The 14,031-nt window shown below is 40.0% G+C and overlaps 1 protein-coding gene across 4 annotated transcripts in view; it reads right to left on the reverse strand.

The window, feature by feature from the left end:
* Nucleotides 1-14,031, reverse strand: part of tln2b (talin 2b) — a 79,941-nt gene that overhangs the window by 44,912 nt on the left and 20,998 nt on the right. For all 4 annotated transcript variants that reach the window (XM_051382214.1, XM_051382213.1, XM_051382212.1 and 1 more), the window contains exons 2-6: nucleotides 3,301-3,474; nucleotides 3,115-3,212; nucleotides 2,810-2,939; nucleotides 1,976-2,131; nucleotides 1,337-1,479 (exon numbers count right to left, since the gene is read on the reverse strand). In XM_051382214.1, the coding sequence (XP_051238174.1) occupies nucleotides 1,337-1,479; nucleotides 1,976-2,131; nucleotides 2,810-2,939; nucleotides 3,115-3,212; nucleotides 3,301-3,436 (663 nt within the window). In that variant the 5' untranslated portion in view covers nucleotides 3,437-3,474. The remainder of the gene's footprint in view (nucleotides 1-1,336; nucleotides 1,480-1,975; nucleotides 2,132-2,809; nucleotides 2,940-3,114; nucleotides 3,213-3,300; nucleotides 3,475-14,031) is intronic.

Here is a 14,031-nt window from a genome sequence, read left to right on the forward strand (position 1 = left end):
ATTGGACAGTATGTCAGGTGGCGAAATGTATGCTAATGCTACGTCTGCTGAATGTTTAACAGCTTTATAAGATGATCATATGTCAGTGCCAGACAAAATACAATTTTTCAATCTGCAATTAAAACTTTGCCTTCAAGTGCAAGGACTTATAATGTTGTGCCAGTGTGCAGTATAAACCAAGTCAAACCTGTCTGGACCACATCTGAGCTACCCACATTTCAGTCAGTCCAGACCGGGCCAAAACTTAGATGCAGACAACAACATAGCTATTGAGCCTAATTACACTCTTTTTCAAATTTAACTACACCCTTCAATTCTGCTAGCTCCCTTCCTCTCAGCAAATTAAAAAAATGCATCAGAGACCTGCAAAGGACATGACCTTGACACCGACCGCAGTGATTGACAGATTGGCCACAGCAGTGTAACAGGAACAGTAAGCTGGTAATCAGAGCTAACCAGAGCAGATGCTGTCACACTCGCTGTGTCTGCGCTGAAAACACAAGAAAGTCCGCTGTTACTATTGTTTCTACAATCTGAACCACTGCGCCAGATTAGAAAAATAGTAAGTAAATGTGAATGATGTGTCTCGATCAGTACACATCTGAAAATGAGTGCAGTGGTTTCGGGCAGCTGTGGCTCAGAGGTAGAGCGGGTCGTCCACTAATCGGAAGGTTGTTCGATCCCTGGCTCCTCTGGCTAAAGTATCCTTGAGCGAGACACTGAACCCTAAATTGCTCCGATCCTGCGTCATCGGTGTGTGAATGTGTGTAAGAGGGCGAATGTGGCATGTAGTGTAAGACCGCTTTGAGTGGTCAAAAGGTATACAAGTACAACCAAGGTCCATTTACCTTTTACACACTTCCACTCAAAGCATAGGCTGGGGGAGGTGGGCTGCCCTACTCTGATTAGAGGGTGTTAACACTTAAAAAAAATAAATGTCATGATGTAAAGTAGTCCAAAATTACTCTATCTCAGCATTGGCCTTGCCAAGTTCAGCATGATTTAGAACAGTAGAGGGCATGTTGAGCCATTTTCAACCCACAACAAGCAGATTTTCATACATTTGGTAATAATGTCAATTTTAAAACCATAGCACATCATAGTACAGTCATATAATTCAGTCGGAGCTCAAGAACATGTTTTAGGGTGGAGCACTTCTTTAAAACACATTTATTTTTTAAAACAACACCCCAAAAATTTGCAGTGTAATTCACATGCTGGGCCTCATTTTGCAGGTTGCGCTGTAACAGCAAGAAATGTGTGAGTACAGTAGGTCATCCTCTTTCTCCTCTATTTTTTGCTACACCAGCATAAAAGGTGTGTGTAACTAGTTTACCTGAACATAGAGCAGGTTTAGCTGGACAGGGTCCCTTGAGTCCACGTTCTGGTCCGAATAGAAGAACTTGCGCCTGAGCAGCAGAGTCTCGCTTTCTTCCACTCCCTGCTCTCTGAATGTCCTGCTGTGGTCCAGCCAGTTCACTGCCAATCAATACACACACTCTGTTATCACATGCACTGAAATGAATAGACACTCACTTTACAAAGATGTTACTAGAGGAGGATACTGATGGTGAAATTAACCAGGCAGTTCAAAAACCTCAGACGGACAGACAAATCAGCTTAGACAGACAATCTACCAAATTAATCACGGGGGAAGGGAAAATCTTGACGGGACATAAACAGCGTCATTTGCATTATTTTCTGCTGAGACTTAGCTAGTTTTCAGCCAAAGTTGGAGGGTGATTTATACATTCACATGTTTGAACATTTAATTGGTGTCCTCTGGGGAAAAGATAACACTGGTAATTTCATTAAACTTTGATATGTTCATGCAATAAATTATACTTCGGTGATAAAGCACACGTCCAAATGATGCCGTGGAGTCCGGCAATAAAATATGTGAAAATAAGAAAAGGGCTTAAAGCCATCAAGATATCAGGAACACCTCTGGAGGCTTTTGAAAGCTCACACTCACAGTCATCATCCGTGTGGAGTTTGGCTTTAAGCTTTTCCATCTTCCGCTCATCTCGTAGCAGCAGCGTTCGGTCTTTCTTCAGTGTCCCCATTCCATCTTCCTTCTTTTCCTCTGTCACCTCTTGAATCAGGGAGTACTCCTCATAGTTGGTGATTCCTGCAAGGGGGGCAAATAAGCCAGGGAATTCTCAGAGGAGGAGACACCTTAAACCGGCACAACAACTAATGCCATGATAAAGAAAGTGTTTCTGCAATTCTTTGGTACTCTCTTTTTATCTCTTTCTCTCTGCTTTGAAACAGAAGTGAAGGAAAGCTGGTACAGAGCCAGAAAACTAAAATGGGAGACGAGGAGGAGAGGAAGCCAAGCAGAAAGACCGACTCTAAACAAACATTTTCCAATAAAGCTATCTGCCAGACACACATCCCTCTCCTCCTCACCCAATTGAGCTTGATAGCAGCCCATTATAATTGAAATATACTGCTTAGGGAACACCTCTGTGACAGGCAAGGATGGCAAGGTCTTGCCCTTAGGAAGAACACTTCAGCATTTATTAGAAACAAGCTTGTTTGTGCTTGATAAATCATGCCCACTGCGCTCTAAACAAAAAGTGATTAGGACTTTATCAAGCGTACATGAATACTCCAAAGTGCTTAACAAATGTGGCGGTTTAAATATGAATTTCATTGCACATAATAACACTGTAACATAATGTAACTCAGTATGAAGTCAAGTGGTATGCCATGGACTAAAAATAAAATAGAGGATAAATAATTCAAGTTTTTTACAATGGCTTGAAAAGATTCATATTAGCAGTACTTGCAGAGTATCACTTACCTATTCTGCTGCATATGGTGACAAGCAGCTCCCCAACTGTTTTTGAGTCATCCACCATGATGGTTTTAACTGCACCGTCCAGCATCTTGATCTTTTGGGGCCTTTGTTTCTTCTTATACTCCAAGACATCCTGAGAAAATAGGAGAGGAAGCACAATGACATCCACAACCCCCGCTGGACAGTAAACTAGCAATCGCTCCCACCATGGAAGCAAACATCTCAGGTCGCACTAGAAAATGTAAATCACTTTAAGAAATGAGTGACTCTGACAGTTCTCAACCCCAAACTACATGACTTAATCTTACTCCATTTCGCAGCATGTAGTAATCCAGGGTTCTTCCAGATTCGAGCCAGATTCCTTTCCTGGGATCATCGTCAGACAGGAAGAGGCCATAATCTGAAGCTGAAACACAAAGTGAAACACGGCATGCAAATGTTGATGCTTACAGATTTCCATTATGTAAATTACATTCTCTGAGTCATCCACCAACCTTGTCCTGTCTGAGCTTCTGGTACTCTCTCTCTGATGATCCTGCAGGCATCGTACACAGGCGTGGATGGTTCAAACTGCATCGTTTTCACCACATTGCACTGGCGGACACAGATCTTCAGCGACAAAGCCACCATCTTGCTGGGTAGTATAACGGTCTCGCCGACCTATACACCTGGAAAATACAGAAGTAGAAACATTATGTGAGGGTCAGAGTGTGTAAAGTCATACCGCAGGCTAAATATCCTAAATAGATGGCCTGTGTTATATACCGTGTCAACAGAAGGTTATTAAAACGTACTCTCATAAAACAGTCATCCTTGAATACATGAAAACAAGGTACAGAACAAACCCTCACAATTATCTCCTGGGGTACATTTTTACTTGTGAAATTGAATGCGTGTTATACTGTTATGCTGCCTCAGTAGCTCCTCATTCTTCTTCCTTGCTGTTCTGATATTGAAGGGTTAAGCATATGAAAGGTTCTGCCTGATTGCAGTGTGTGTAGAATTAGCTGAACGACGAAGACAAGCGACATAACCTTCCAGCCGGAAAAAAAACAAAAATAAGTGCAAATCTTTCTAATCGTCAGGAATAACAGGAGCCGAGCCAAAACACAGAAAATGACATTCCACTGCAGCATCATTATTCGCTCTTCTCCTGGCTTGCACTCTCCCCCAGAAGCAGCAGACTTCACTGTGAGACAAATCAGTGGGTGTTTTGTCACATACTGCAATTAGGGTGAATCAATTCAGGTATTCTGAGACTCATATGTGCAAAAGAGGAAAGAGACTGATACTGCAGAGTGTTTCTCCTCTTCCTTGACCTTGGCTTCAACAGGGAGAGGGATGAACATGATAAATAAGGCCATCTTTACCCAGGAGGCTCTCTGCCTCATACTTAATCACATTATAGACCAAAAACTCTAGTTGTTATTATTATTATTATTTATTTTTTAACAAGTCAAGATTTAGATATCTAGATTTAAGCATAGATTCAAGTTCCCAAGTACTGATGTTAGTATATTCTAGGGCCACGACTAACTATTTTCAGTATCAATTAATTCAATCTGTTGAATACTTTTGTCCTTTAATTGAAAATTAAACACCCAAGTTGGTATATTCAAATTGCTTATTAGTTATTATGATCAATATCATAGAGGACTACAATAATCACCAAATATTCATGTTTGAGAAACTGCAAGTGGACTCTTTGGTATTTTTACTTAAAAATGGATTGAAACAATTAATTGATTACCAAAGCAATGGCAGATAAATTGTACGGTGGTCAACTAAATGATTAATTAGGCCTGGGCAAAAAAACAATAGCATGTATCGGCACTAGACACTTCATCAATAGCAATAAGATAATTATTCAATAGAATATCGATGTGAAAATGCAATAAATGAAAACTGCCACGAAAGCACAAAGCGCACACGCCCTGGCTCATAAACATCACATATTCCTTGATAATGGAGTTACGACCTACATCTCAAGAAACAATCCACAGGCATTCCACGATGGAGAGGTACTCAGCAAGAACATATGATAGAACATTAACATTAAAATGGTAGCTTTTTTCAGCTGGTCTTTATTAAAAATAAGTCATTAAAAATGATCTATAATGATTAACTATCAACTAAATTAAACACTTTATTATGATTCTTTATTATATTTGCAGCTATTTTCACCCGGCCTTACAACTTATTGTTTCCACTCCACTACATTTCGAATCCTACTTCAAAACGAAAAGAATTTTACTATTTCTTTTGACAGCTGGATATGAAGGCAAAAGTTCAAACCGTCACACTGACACGATTCAAATCTCAGCCACACTTGGAAACAAGAGATTTTTTTGTGTTCAAGATTCACAGCTCATCCACAGGCCCCTTCCTGAACTGGAGCAGAGAATGTCTGAGAAGTAAATTTTCTGTAATGATGGAGTTGTGAATGAGCCCGCCTGTGACTGTGGCTCTGTCATGGCCATGGGTTCTTCTCCCATAGCCCCTTTCCTTCCCTCAGTTTTTTCCTCGTACAAAATGAGAAATACAAGCACAAAGAGGAAGGGGTAATGGCGCTGCATGAGCTCTTCTCTATACAGGCTGGCAGAGAATCCCCACCAAGTTTTTGTCATCCAGCTCTTTCACAGATACTCTCTTCCAGACAAGCAGCTTGAGATCCCAGACTGACAACACTGTGGGTTCACAATGGAGACTCACAGGTAACAACACCCATCCACACATCTAATATATAGGTTGTGTGCATAAGATTTCTGTATTTTTGTGGAAGCTTCGCAAAGGTCCACCTCTGCCAAAAAAGCCAAAGCTACCTCTTACGACAAGTAGAGGACTGATTGTGAGTAGCATCACAGTAACATCACTTCAGAGAGTAAGTACTGAGGAAACCACATGATGAAACCCAGGAGGATAATGATAATCCCTGAGCTTACAGTAGTGTGAGAGCACATTTTTCACTAGGATCCTCGTGCAAACACTCAAATACAGCCAGCTCCTCATTAACTCTGCTCTACCTCTGAGAGAGGAGCACTGAGAAGCTATGCACTTATGTGACTCTGTTGAATCTTATTTATTTTATTACCCTTTCTAGACCACTAGGTAGACCTAAAAATGTAATTTCAACACACTATCTCCCATGACAATCGCTAGTCCATCAGAAAGAGTCCTGCTTTGAATTAGATTTGTTCACTACTCTAAATATTAAGACATGAAAATGGCCAAAGAGCAGCTTGCTGGGGAGTCTAAACATGGACAATTCAATAGAGACCAGGGAAGGCAGGAGCCATCTGGAGAGGATACAGCTCTAATGATTGACTGTAATACCAGCAGCAGTGCACAGCCTGAGAGCAACAACTGCTGCGATTACTGCACCAGTCTGTCACACAGCAACCAAGGAGGTGGCTCGACAGGAAACACTGCTGGTCCAGGCCTGAGCAGTTTGTTTGGACCAGTGTTCCAAAATGCATCTGATAGAACAACAAATCTGAAGCAGAATGACCTCTGAGAGCATAACAGGGTGTGGATGAGAACGACATTCCTTCAAGGGCACCATGCAACAAGGCTGTGCAGGGGGTGCTTCAATTTTTTCTTTTTATTTGATCAATACCAGAGTGAATGCCTGCATGTTTCTTGTGCAGAGTAGAAATGAAGATGTAGGACATGCAGAGTAGAACAAAGATAACAAGAGATACGTCTAGGCTACCACGACCATTATTTCCAGCTGTGAGGAGCATATAAGCGCTTTACAGCTGCTTTGAACGTATTAAATGCAAAAATCAAATGGCAATTACTGTACTGTATGTGTCACCCATGCTGCACAGGATTGTCCCCCACAATTACACCAGATGTCAGAGTACAGTTGTGTACTAAATTAATTTGTGGATTGCATTTTGTGAATTACGAAATATGTTCTCTAAACAAACAAAAAAGCTAAAGATCTATGAGTACAAAGGACAACGACTTGGCATTGTAATTACTTATTCAATTATTCTTTATTTGGATCCCCATTAGCAGCAACTCTTGCTGGGGTCCACACACAACAAAATCTACATATAAAACAAGACAAGAAAAATTAATTACTGCAGGAACCTTCCTGACCTGTAAAAACTGTGAGAGAAAAAATAACAAAAGAAAAACAGTTAAATTAGAATGGAAAACAACAAATGTACATTGTATATAATTCCTTTAAAAAACAAAATCTAAACCATCCCCACACATTGCTACAGGATTTTCAAGGTCAGCCCATTAAACTGTGATCACAAGACAAACAGTAATGATTCCCTGGTAGACAAGATATTTTAGACTCACTATATATTTTAGTGAGTGGAATCAGAAATAGAGATTCAAAGATCCCTCGCCTTACTGACACGATCAGCAGCGATTATTGTGACTATAAAAACGGCCACTCTGGGATAAAAGGTATATTCTAAAACAAGCACTGCCATTGTAAAGGATGACAATTAGACCTAACAAGCTGTGATGCAATTGGAAATAACCATCAAAGCTCAAATGAAATAGCCAGTGAAGCAGCAGGAAAACACTGTGGCTACAGCCTTCACTAACCTCACAAATGCAGTGAATTGGCATCTACTATACCATATTATCTCCAGCCTGGTGGACTATTATTATTGTTTAATTTAAGCATGTAGTGTCAGTGGCATTGAATGGAGGGCTGAAAGTAATCCTGACCTCAGCAGTTCTAAGGACTGTTGAGAACAGCAGGATTAAAGCATGTGTGCATTGAGAAAATGCTAATTGGCTAAACTGCTGCACACCACACTCTCCTCTTTACATCCTGCACTGACACTCTGAGCACAACATCAGCCTTTTATCCCTGTCTGAACGAAAGCAAGGTCAGTTTCCTGCAGGGCCATAGTATGTCTCTGGAGACCATTACGTTTTCCTGGAACACAGACAATCCAATAGTGGGTCGCATAACACCAAACCAGGGTTGTTGCTTTGATCATCTGTGTATTCAAAACCAATATTCCTGCAACCCAGAAACCCAGAAATTTCTGTTCAACTCCACAATGGAGGGATGTGTCAAGGTCAGGTGTGTTATTTCCACCAGATGTAAAAGCTGTTTCTAATTTTATTGCTGGGTTATCAGTACACAGTACACAAGAGGTAGGCATTAATCAACCACCATAAATACATCTTTCAGTGTGAGGCATATTTGATTTACATCTAATGTATAGGAAATTATTATGCATCTATTTAATAGCCCAGGGGTGCAATATAAGTAGCACATGGGCCACAGAGACATCATTCTGTCGGCTTGCCTTCCCCACACTAACAACATTAGGGGAATATGATTACCGTACGTAGATGCAAAAAGTCACATATTTGTAAGCTGCCAAAAGAATGATGGATGGAGCAGGTTAATTCTTTCAGAAGGTTTAAAAATAAGAATTATTATAATGCTGCTTATTATCACATCTTCTTTCTGGAAATTAGATATCAAATTATTAACCTTGCACTCTGTTGCATGTGCCATTTCCAGATGTCTGCTTTCTTTTGCCTTCTTTTTTTAAATCAAGATGTCCTTGTGCTCATTTCCTCGCAAAGAACGCTGTCAAACCCACGCTCTAAATTCAGACATACTCACAGTTACACTGACTTATTTCTTAAAAATGAACCTTGCTGCTATGATCCACTCTTTGGACTATAAGCTTTGCTCCTGGGCGACACTCTACTGTAATGCAATTTGAGGGTATACTGACAGAAATTATGAATCTTGCCCTTGTCGCGGGGAGGGAGAGAGCAGCTCCTCTTACACTAAAAATATCCAGTGAAGTAGAGCGTCCTCCAGCAGCACCGTTTCAAAAGCATCCGCAGCAGAAGCAGAGCAATAGATGTAACCATTTCTTCCTAATTGTAAGAGAGAATGGCACTCACCAATACCTACACCTATATGGCAGCAGATTCAAAGAAATTCCTAATTCCTAAATTGTAATTCTTGAAGATTAGACCACATATCCCTTATAGAATGAACCTGGCTCGATTACATTATTATTGAAATATTATTGTTATCAATACCGTATGTACCCTCCCTCATTTAGAGATGTGAAGAATGAGCTTCCTAATAGATTTAGACAGAAACAGCTACTAGAGGAGGAGAGCTCCACCCAACAGCTGCAGTCAGTCAACCAACAAACTAGTCTTTCAGCCAGTACACTGGCTGCAAGGTTGACCTGGCGTCTGAGTCAGTCCCTCAGTGGAAGTGGTGGCTAATGGTGGCTCAGACAGATGTTTCCCAAACATTTTTATTTCATTACATATACTGATAGATGCAGATCAGCCCAAAACAACAAAGGACTGAGCCCATGATGATTTCATTATCATCATCAACCACAGTTTTAACCATAAATCTCTTTTAGAGCATTTACAGTATGTGGCCTTTGGTCCACTAGCCTACATCTGGTTTTTGACTGATAACTATGCCAGACTAAGTGATGTAATGATATGAAACAGGAGACATGTTTGGAGTCAATAGTTCAGTGTTTCAAAAGTGTTTCAAAAAATTTGAGTGCTAAAAATAATTTGCAGTTTCAGTATGTCAATATAAAAAAATATAAATATATATAATAAAAATAATTTGTTCAAAAGGTCAAATGTAAAATCTACCTTTGAGTACTCTCTCTATAAGTGAAGAGTTCTTCACAAATCATCAAACAAATTGAAACCACTATAGGTTCATTTATTTCTTACTAACATTGTGTGCTAAATATTTATCCCATGCCACATACCAATATTTGGGTGTGTAATTGTTGTATTTCTGACTATTGTGACAATAAAATACTGGACAGGTGCTTAATCTGTCAACATATTACAGTATTTGCAAGCAGGAAAGATTTTCTTCTCTTCAGATATATCCAGAATATAGTTTCATTCCAGCTCAACCGTCACAGAAACACTACTGCTGCCTCTCAGTTCTCACACCAACTGTAAAGCACAAACCCTGTGACATCAGCTGCATGCAGACCATTATCTGTTGGTGTACCATAACTTATATTTCGCCAGTATGGACAAGTGAGTGACAGCGAGCAGAATGGGTTGTCATTCAAAACATCTTTGTCAAAAAAAAAGGACAGCTTCATTCCAACTCTTTTCATAGAAACCCCTGAACAATCTGAGGTTAGGTGATTGAGCAATTTGGCTTTGGGACACTGGACATGATTTATTCAACCTTTTCTTCTCTTGTCAGATGCATTTTGCACCTACACACGTGTTGTTTATCGAACGACAAACCGACCTGCAAGCACAGTTTGCTTGTCATTTGAGATGCAATCTCTGTGCAATCAGTGAAGTGTACTCAGCTCCTTCATGCATACAGCTGGATCACAGAAAAAACAGGAGGGGATATGATGCAGTGCGGTGACATATTCTGCTGTATTTACTGAGGTTCACTTGATTTGTGAGGGTCAGTTTGGAAATTAACCCACCTTTCAAACACAGGAGCAGACGTGTCAATGAATATTAAAGAAATGCTAACTTGATGAAAAGAAGATTTACACAAACCTGATGACCTAATGTTCTACAGAAATCAAAGAGGGGTGTAGGAAAGCTGCACTGACTTATTTCAAGAAAAAAAGGAAAGTTTTAGACAGAAAACAAGCAGTATTCTGGAAATATCCAGGATAATTATAATCCAACAATAATAATAAATAAATAGAGTACCTGACCCGTTAATAACATAAATTGAGGGTGGAGTTATGTGTCATCCGAATGTGCTTTTCAGTTACCATTTAGCTGTAGTGAATAGTATAATTTAATTTAATGGCTATTTCTGATTCAGCATCGTGTGGCTACACAGGTGATAAGTAATCTCAGACCAATGTCACTTCTCAAGTGTGACTTTTGACCTCTCCTTTGCTCACATAATATGCATGGAAGGCAGCAGTTGCAAAATGAGTAAACATATGCAACCTACATCAAACACAACAGGCATGGAAATTGTGGGTGCCCACTGAATAAAAAGGACAGCGCTAATATACATGATTCCCTAGTAGCAGCACAAATGACCCAAACAAATAAAAAATATTTCAAATATTTCAGCAGATTGCAAAATTAAACCAAATCAATGAAAGTATCCAATAGATTCTTCAGCTATGTCATGCAAACCGAAAGCCTTCTGTTTCTCCTCTCTACTACACTACACAATGTGATAGAAGGACTATGTGCCAGCAATACAATATGATATAACTGAAATGCTATTTTATCAAATGTAGACAGACAGGCCCAGCAAGATTAAGGAGTATCACTCTGAGACTCCTCAGATGTGACAGTATTTATTGCAAGAATATGTAAGTACAAGTCAGAACCGCTTGTGAAATCATTGCATCACAATTACAAAGGTCATAGTTAAGATGCCAACCCAGCTCTCAGTATCTCAACATTGATGTCTCCCAGCAAACAACAAAATCCAACTGATGCAGCCTTTTCTGACGAAAAGCAGCAGCTTGCAAGAGCGGCCTGCCAAACATTACTTTATTATACAACAGTCTGACAAAACATGTGAAAAATGAACAACGCAATCTTTTATTAACTGTATAAGAAATCATGTGGGAGTTAATGCTATGATTGTACCACAAGCAAATACAGTAAAATAGGTAGAGGGTGAGGTGAATGTGGGAGTTTCTGTGCATGACAACACACATATACACAAACCAAACAGTCTTCATTTACTTAAATATTCAAAATGGATCATCCTGCAGTGGGATGTGAGCAGGAGTATTAGACGACGCTGTCACACCTCTCCCACGATCAGTATATGCTGCCTGGAGTGTCATGTCCTGTAAATCAGGCAACTCCAATCTCTGGTTTGCGCTGCCTTCCCAGCACTGAGCCTCTCTCTCATACTTTAGTAGCCGACTGCCTACTAGCACTTGCATGCTGATTACAGTATCAAGAGCAGTGGAACGGAACATACACTGGCTTCTCTCCAAAGTGTGATATGCTGAGGGACTCTATCAGCATTTTATATCCTCTGGCATGCTGTAAAGGAAGAAACCTGACACACAAAGGCGGAGATTCGCTGTTCTGGCTTTTTAAGCAAACCAAACATTTAGCTAAGAACACCACAGGCAGACATATCACTTTAATCGTCAAGTGCAGTTCCTATTAGTATCTCCTGCACAATGGCTTGTGTTATTATCCATACTCTTTGTGGAGCCCCAGAAAAAGCAACACTTTGTAATCTATAGCCGTATCAAAGTAGTCTCTGTAACAATAAAATCTTCTGTTGATGGTGAGTGAAACCATGCTGTTGCATGAGAGGAGGTTCAGGGAGAGGCCATGTTGTTGGCCCATTGTTTCCAGATCAGCAACTCTGCCCACAGTTGCCATGGCTGCTGCTGTGCCCACCTTTTCCTAGACATATATGGCTGGACAGAAGCAGCAGCAGCCGCATCCATTCTGCCACGGCCACGGCAGCAACCGCTTCCAGGGTCATCTGGATGTAGGGTATACGCTCTGCAGCGATTTAAGGATTTCAGCTAAAGTCAGCTTCTAAATGTCAAACATACAAGGTCACAGAGAGAGAAAGAGCGCTTTGACAACATTGAGGGCTGCTTTATCTGTGCACCTGACTATACAACCTAATTTTCATCCACAAGGCCTTTCAGCTATCCTGTCATAAGTACATGGAGGTGTTCAGCAGAAAACGAGATTGAGGGAGTTGACTTTGATTTACTTTGATAGAGCATGCCTGAAAAATGAAAATACCTCTCTGTGAAAGTGTCACTTCAGTTGCACTGCTTTGTTGAAGGTTCTGCAGAGAACATAATGTAGCATTTTGTGTAAAGAGCTGCACTGTGAAAAAGAGAAACGTTCTGTGATTCTGGTGCATTGATCCCCACAGTGTAGTAAAGAAGACGTACATGTACAAAGACAGGCAGACATAGATTGTACAGAGAGCAACCACAATATCCTGCAAGTTTCTCTTTAACTAGGAACATTTTACCTCCATTCAGTTAACCAAACAGCTGTGTAGAATGGGTTCCCTCCCAAAATGATGAATGACTGGTCAACATCTAGAGCGAACAATAAAAGTTAAAAGCAAACTGTCCAAGGCCAAGGCAAACGAAAAACTCCATTATTCAGTTAACTTGGGAGTACATTCCAAGCACTGTATCATTGTGTGACTCCTTGCAGCTTTGTTTTTCTCTCAGCGAGGACTAAAAGCACAGGAGAATCAAATGTTTAAATTGGCTAGAGAAGGCATACACAACAACTTTCCCTCAGACAAATACTGTACACTTTAGAAAGTTCTTCAAGTGGAGACTGTGCGGAGGAGGTCAGCAAACAAACTGGAAGTCTTTTCTTAGGAATGTTTCAAAGACATGCATGTTTTTAACAAGATAGCTTTTCCGGTATGTTTTGAGTGCTGCAATGCGCAGGTGAGGAGAGGAGAGGCTGTATAGAGTAATGCATTTCTTATTTGTGATAGCCTGTTCAAACAGACACACTCTTGAAAGAAATAGCAAATTCCAGGTTTTTAATACAATAAAAACATTCACATTAACAGCCAAATGTGATTGTGATGCTCACTGAAGTGGTGACCATCCGTTCCTTATAAGAAAGCCTTCTCAAATATTTCAAAACAAATATAACCAAAGGTTCATTTGCAACTACTATATTCCAGGAAATATCAATCAAACTGGTGTTGGTTTATTCATTTTAAGAATGGCCGTTGTCTGTTTTTGCAACTAAACTCTTCTAAACTCTGATATTTATTTCCAAAAGTTGTTGAGGGAAATACCTTGTTAAATGTTAAAATTATTGGTTTCTCAATATACTATAAATAAAATACACAAAAAAGTGACTACACAAGTACAATTACTCAATACCAGTAAGAACTTTCCATCCCTGGAATCTGGTTAGAACACCTGAAACAATACAGAACCAAGTGAGATCAACTACATCTTCAATTCAATGAGACATAAATTATATATTGTCAAAGTCTTCAGCTATCAAATTATTTCTTATACTAGTTTCCCAACGCTCTTACTTGCTTTACAGAGCTAAACTATGTCCAAGTGTTCCTGATTACTAGAAACAAACATCTCTGGCTTGAATCCGCCTCATAAACATCTGGTCAACTAACCACCCACCCACCCACACTCAGCATGCATACCCTCAGCATATTGTGCAACAGGGTCAACTGACAAGAACCATGCTGACTACTTGAAATTCTATTTGCGCATGCTTCCAGC

The sequence above is a fragment of the Dicentrarchus labrax genome, unplaced genomic scaffold, assembly GCF_905237075.1.
Source record: "Dicentrarchus labrax unplaced genomic scaffold, dlabrax2021, whole genome shotgun sequence".
NCBI lineage: Eukaryota > Metazoa > Chordata > Actinopteri > Moronidae > Dicentrarchus > Dicentrarchus labrax.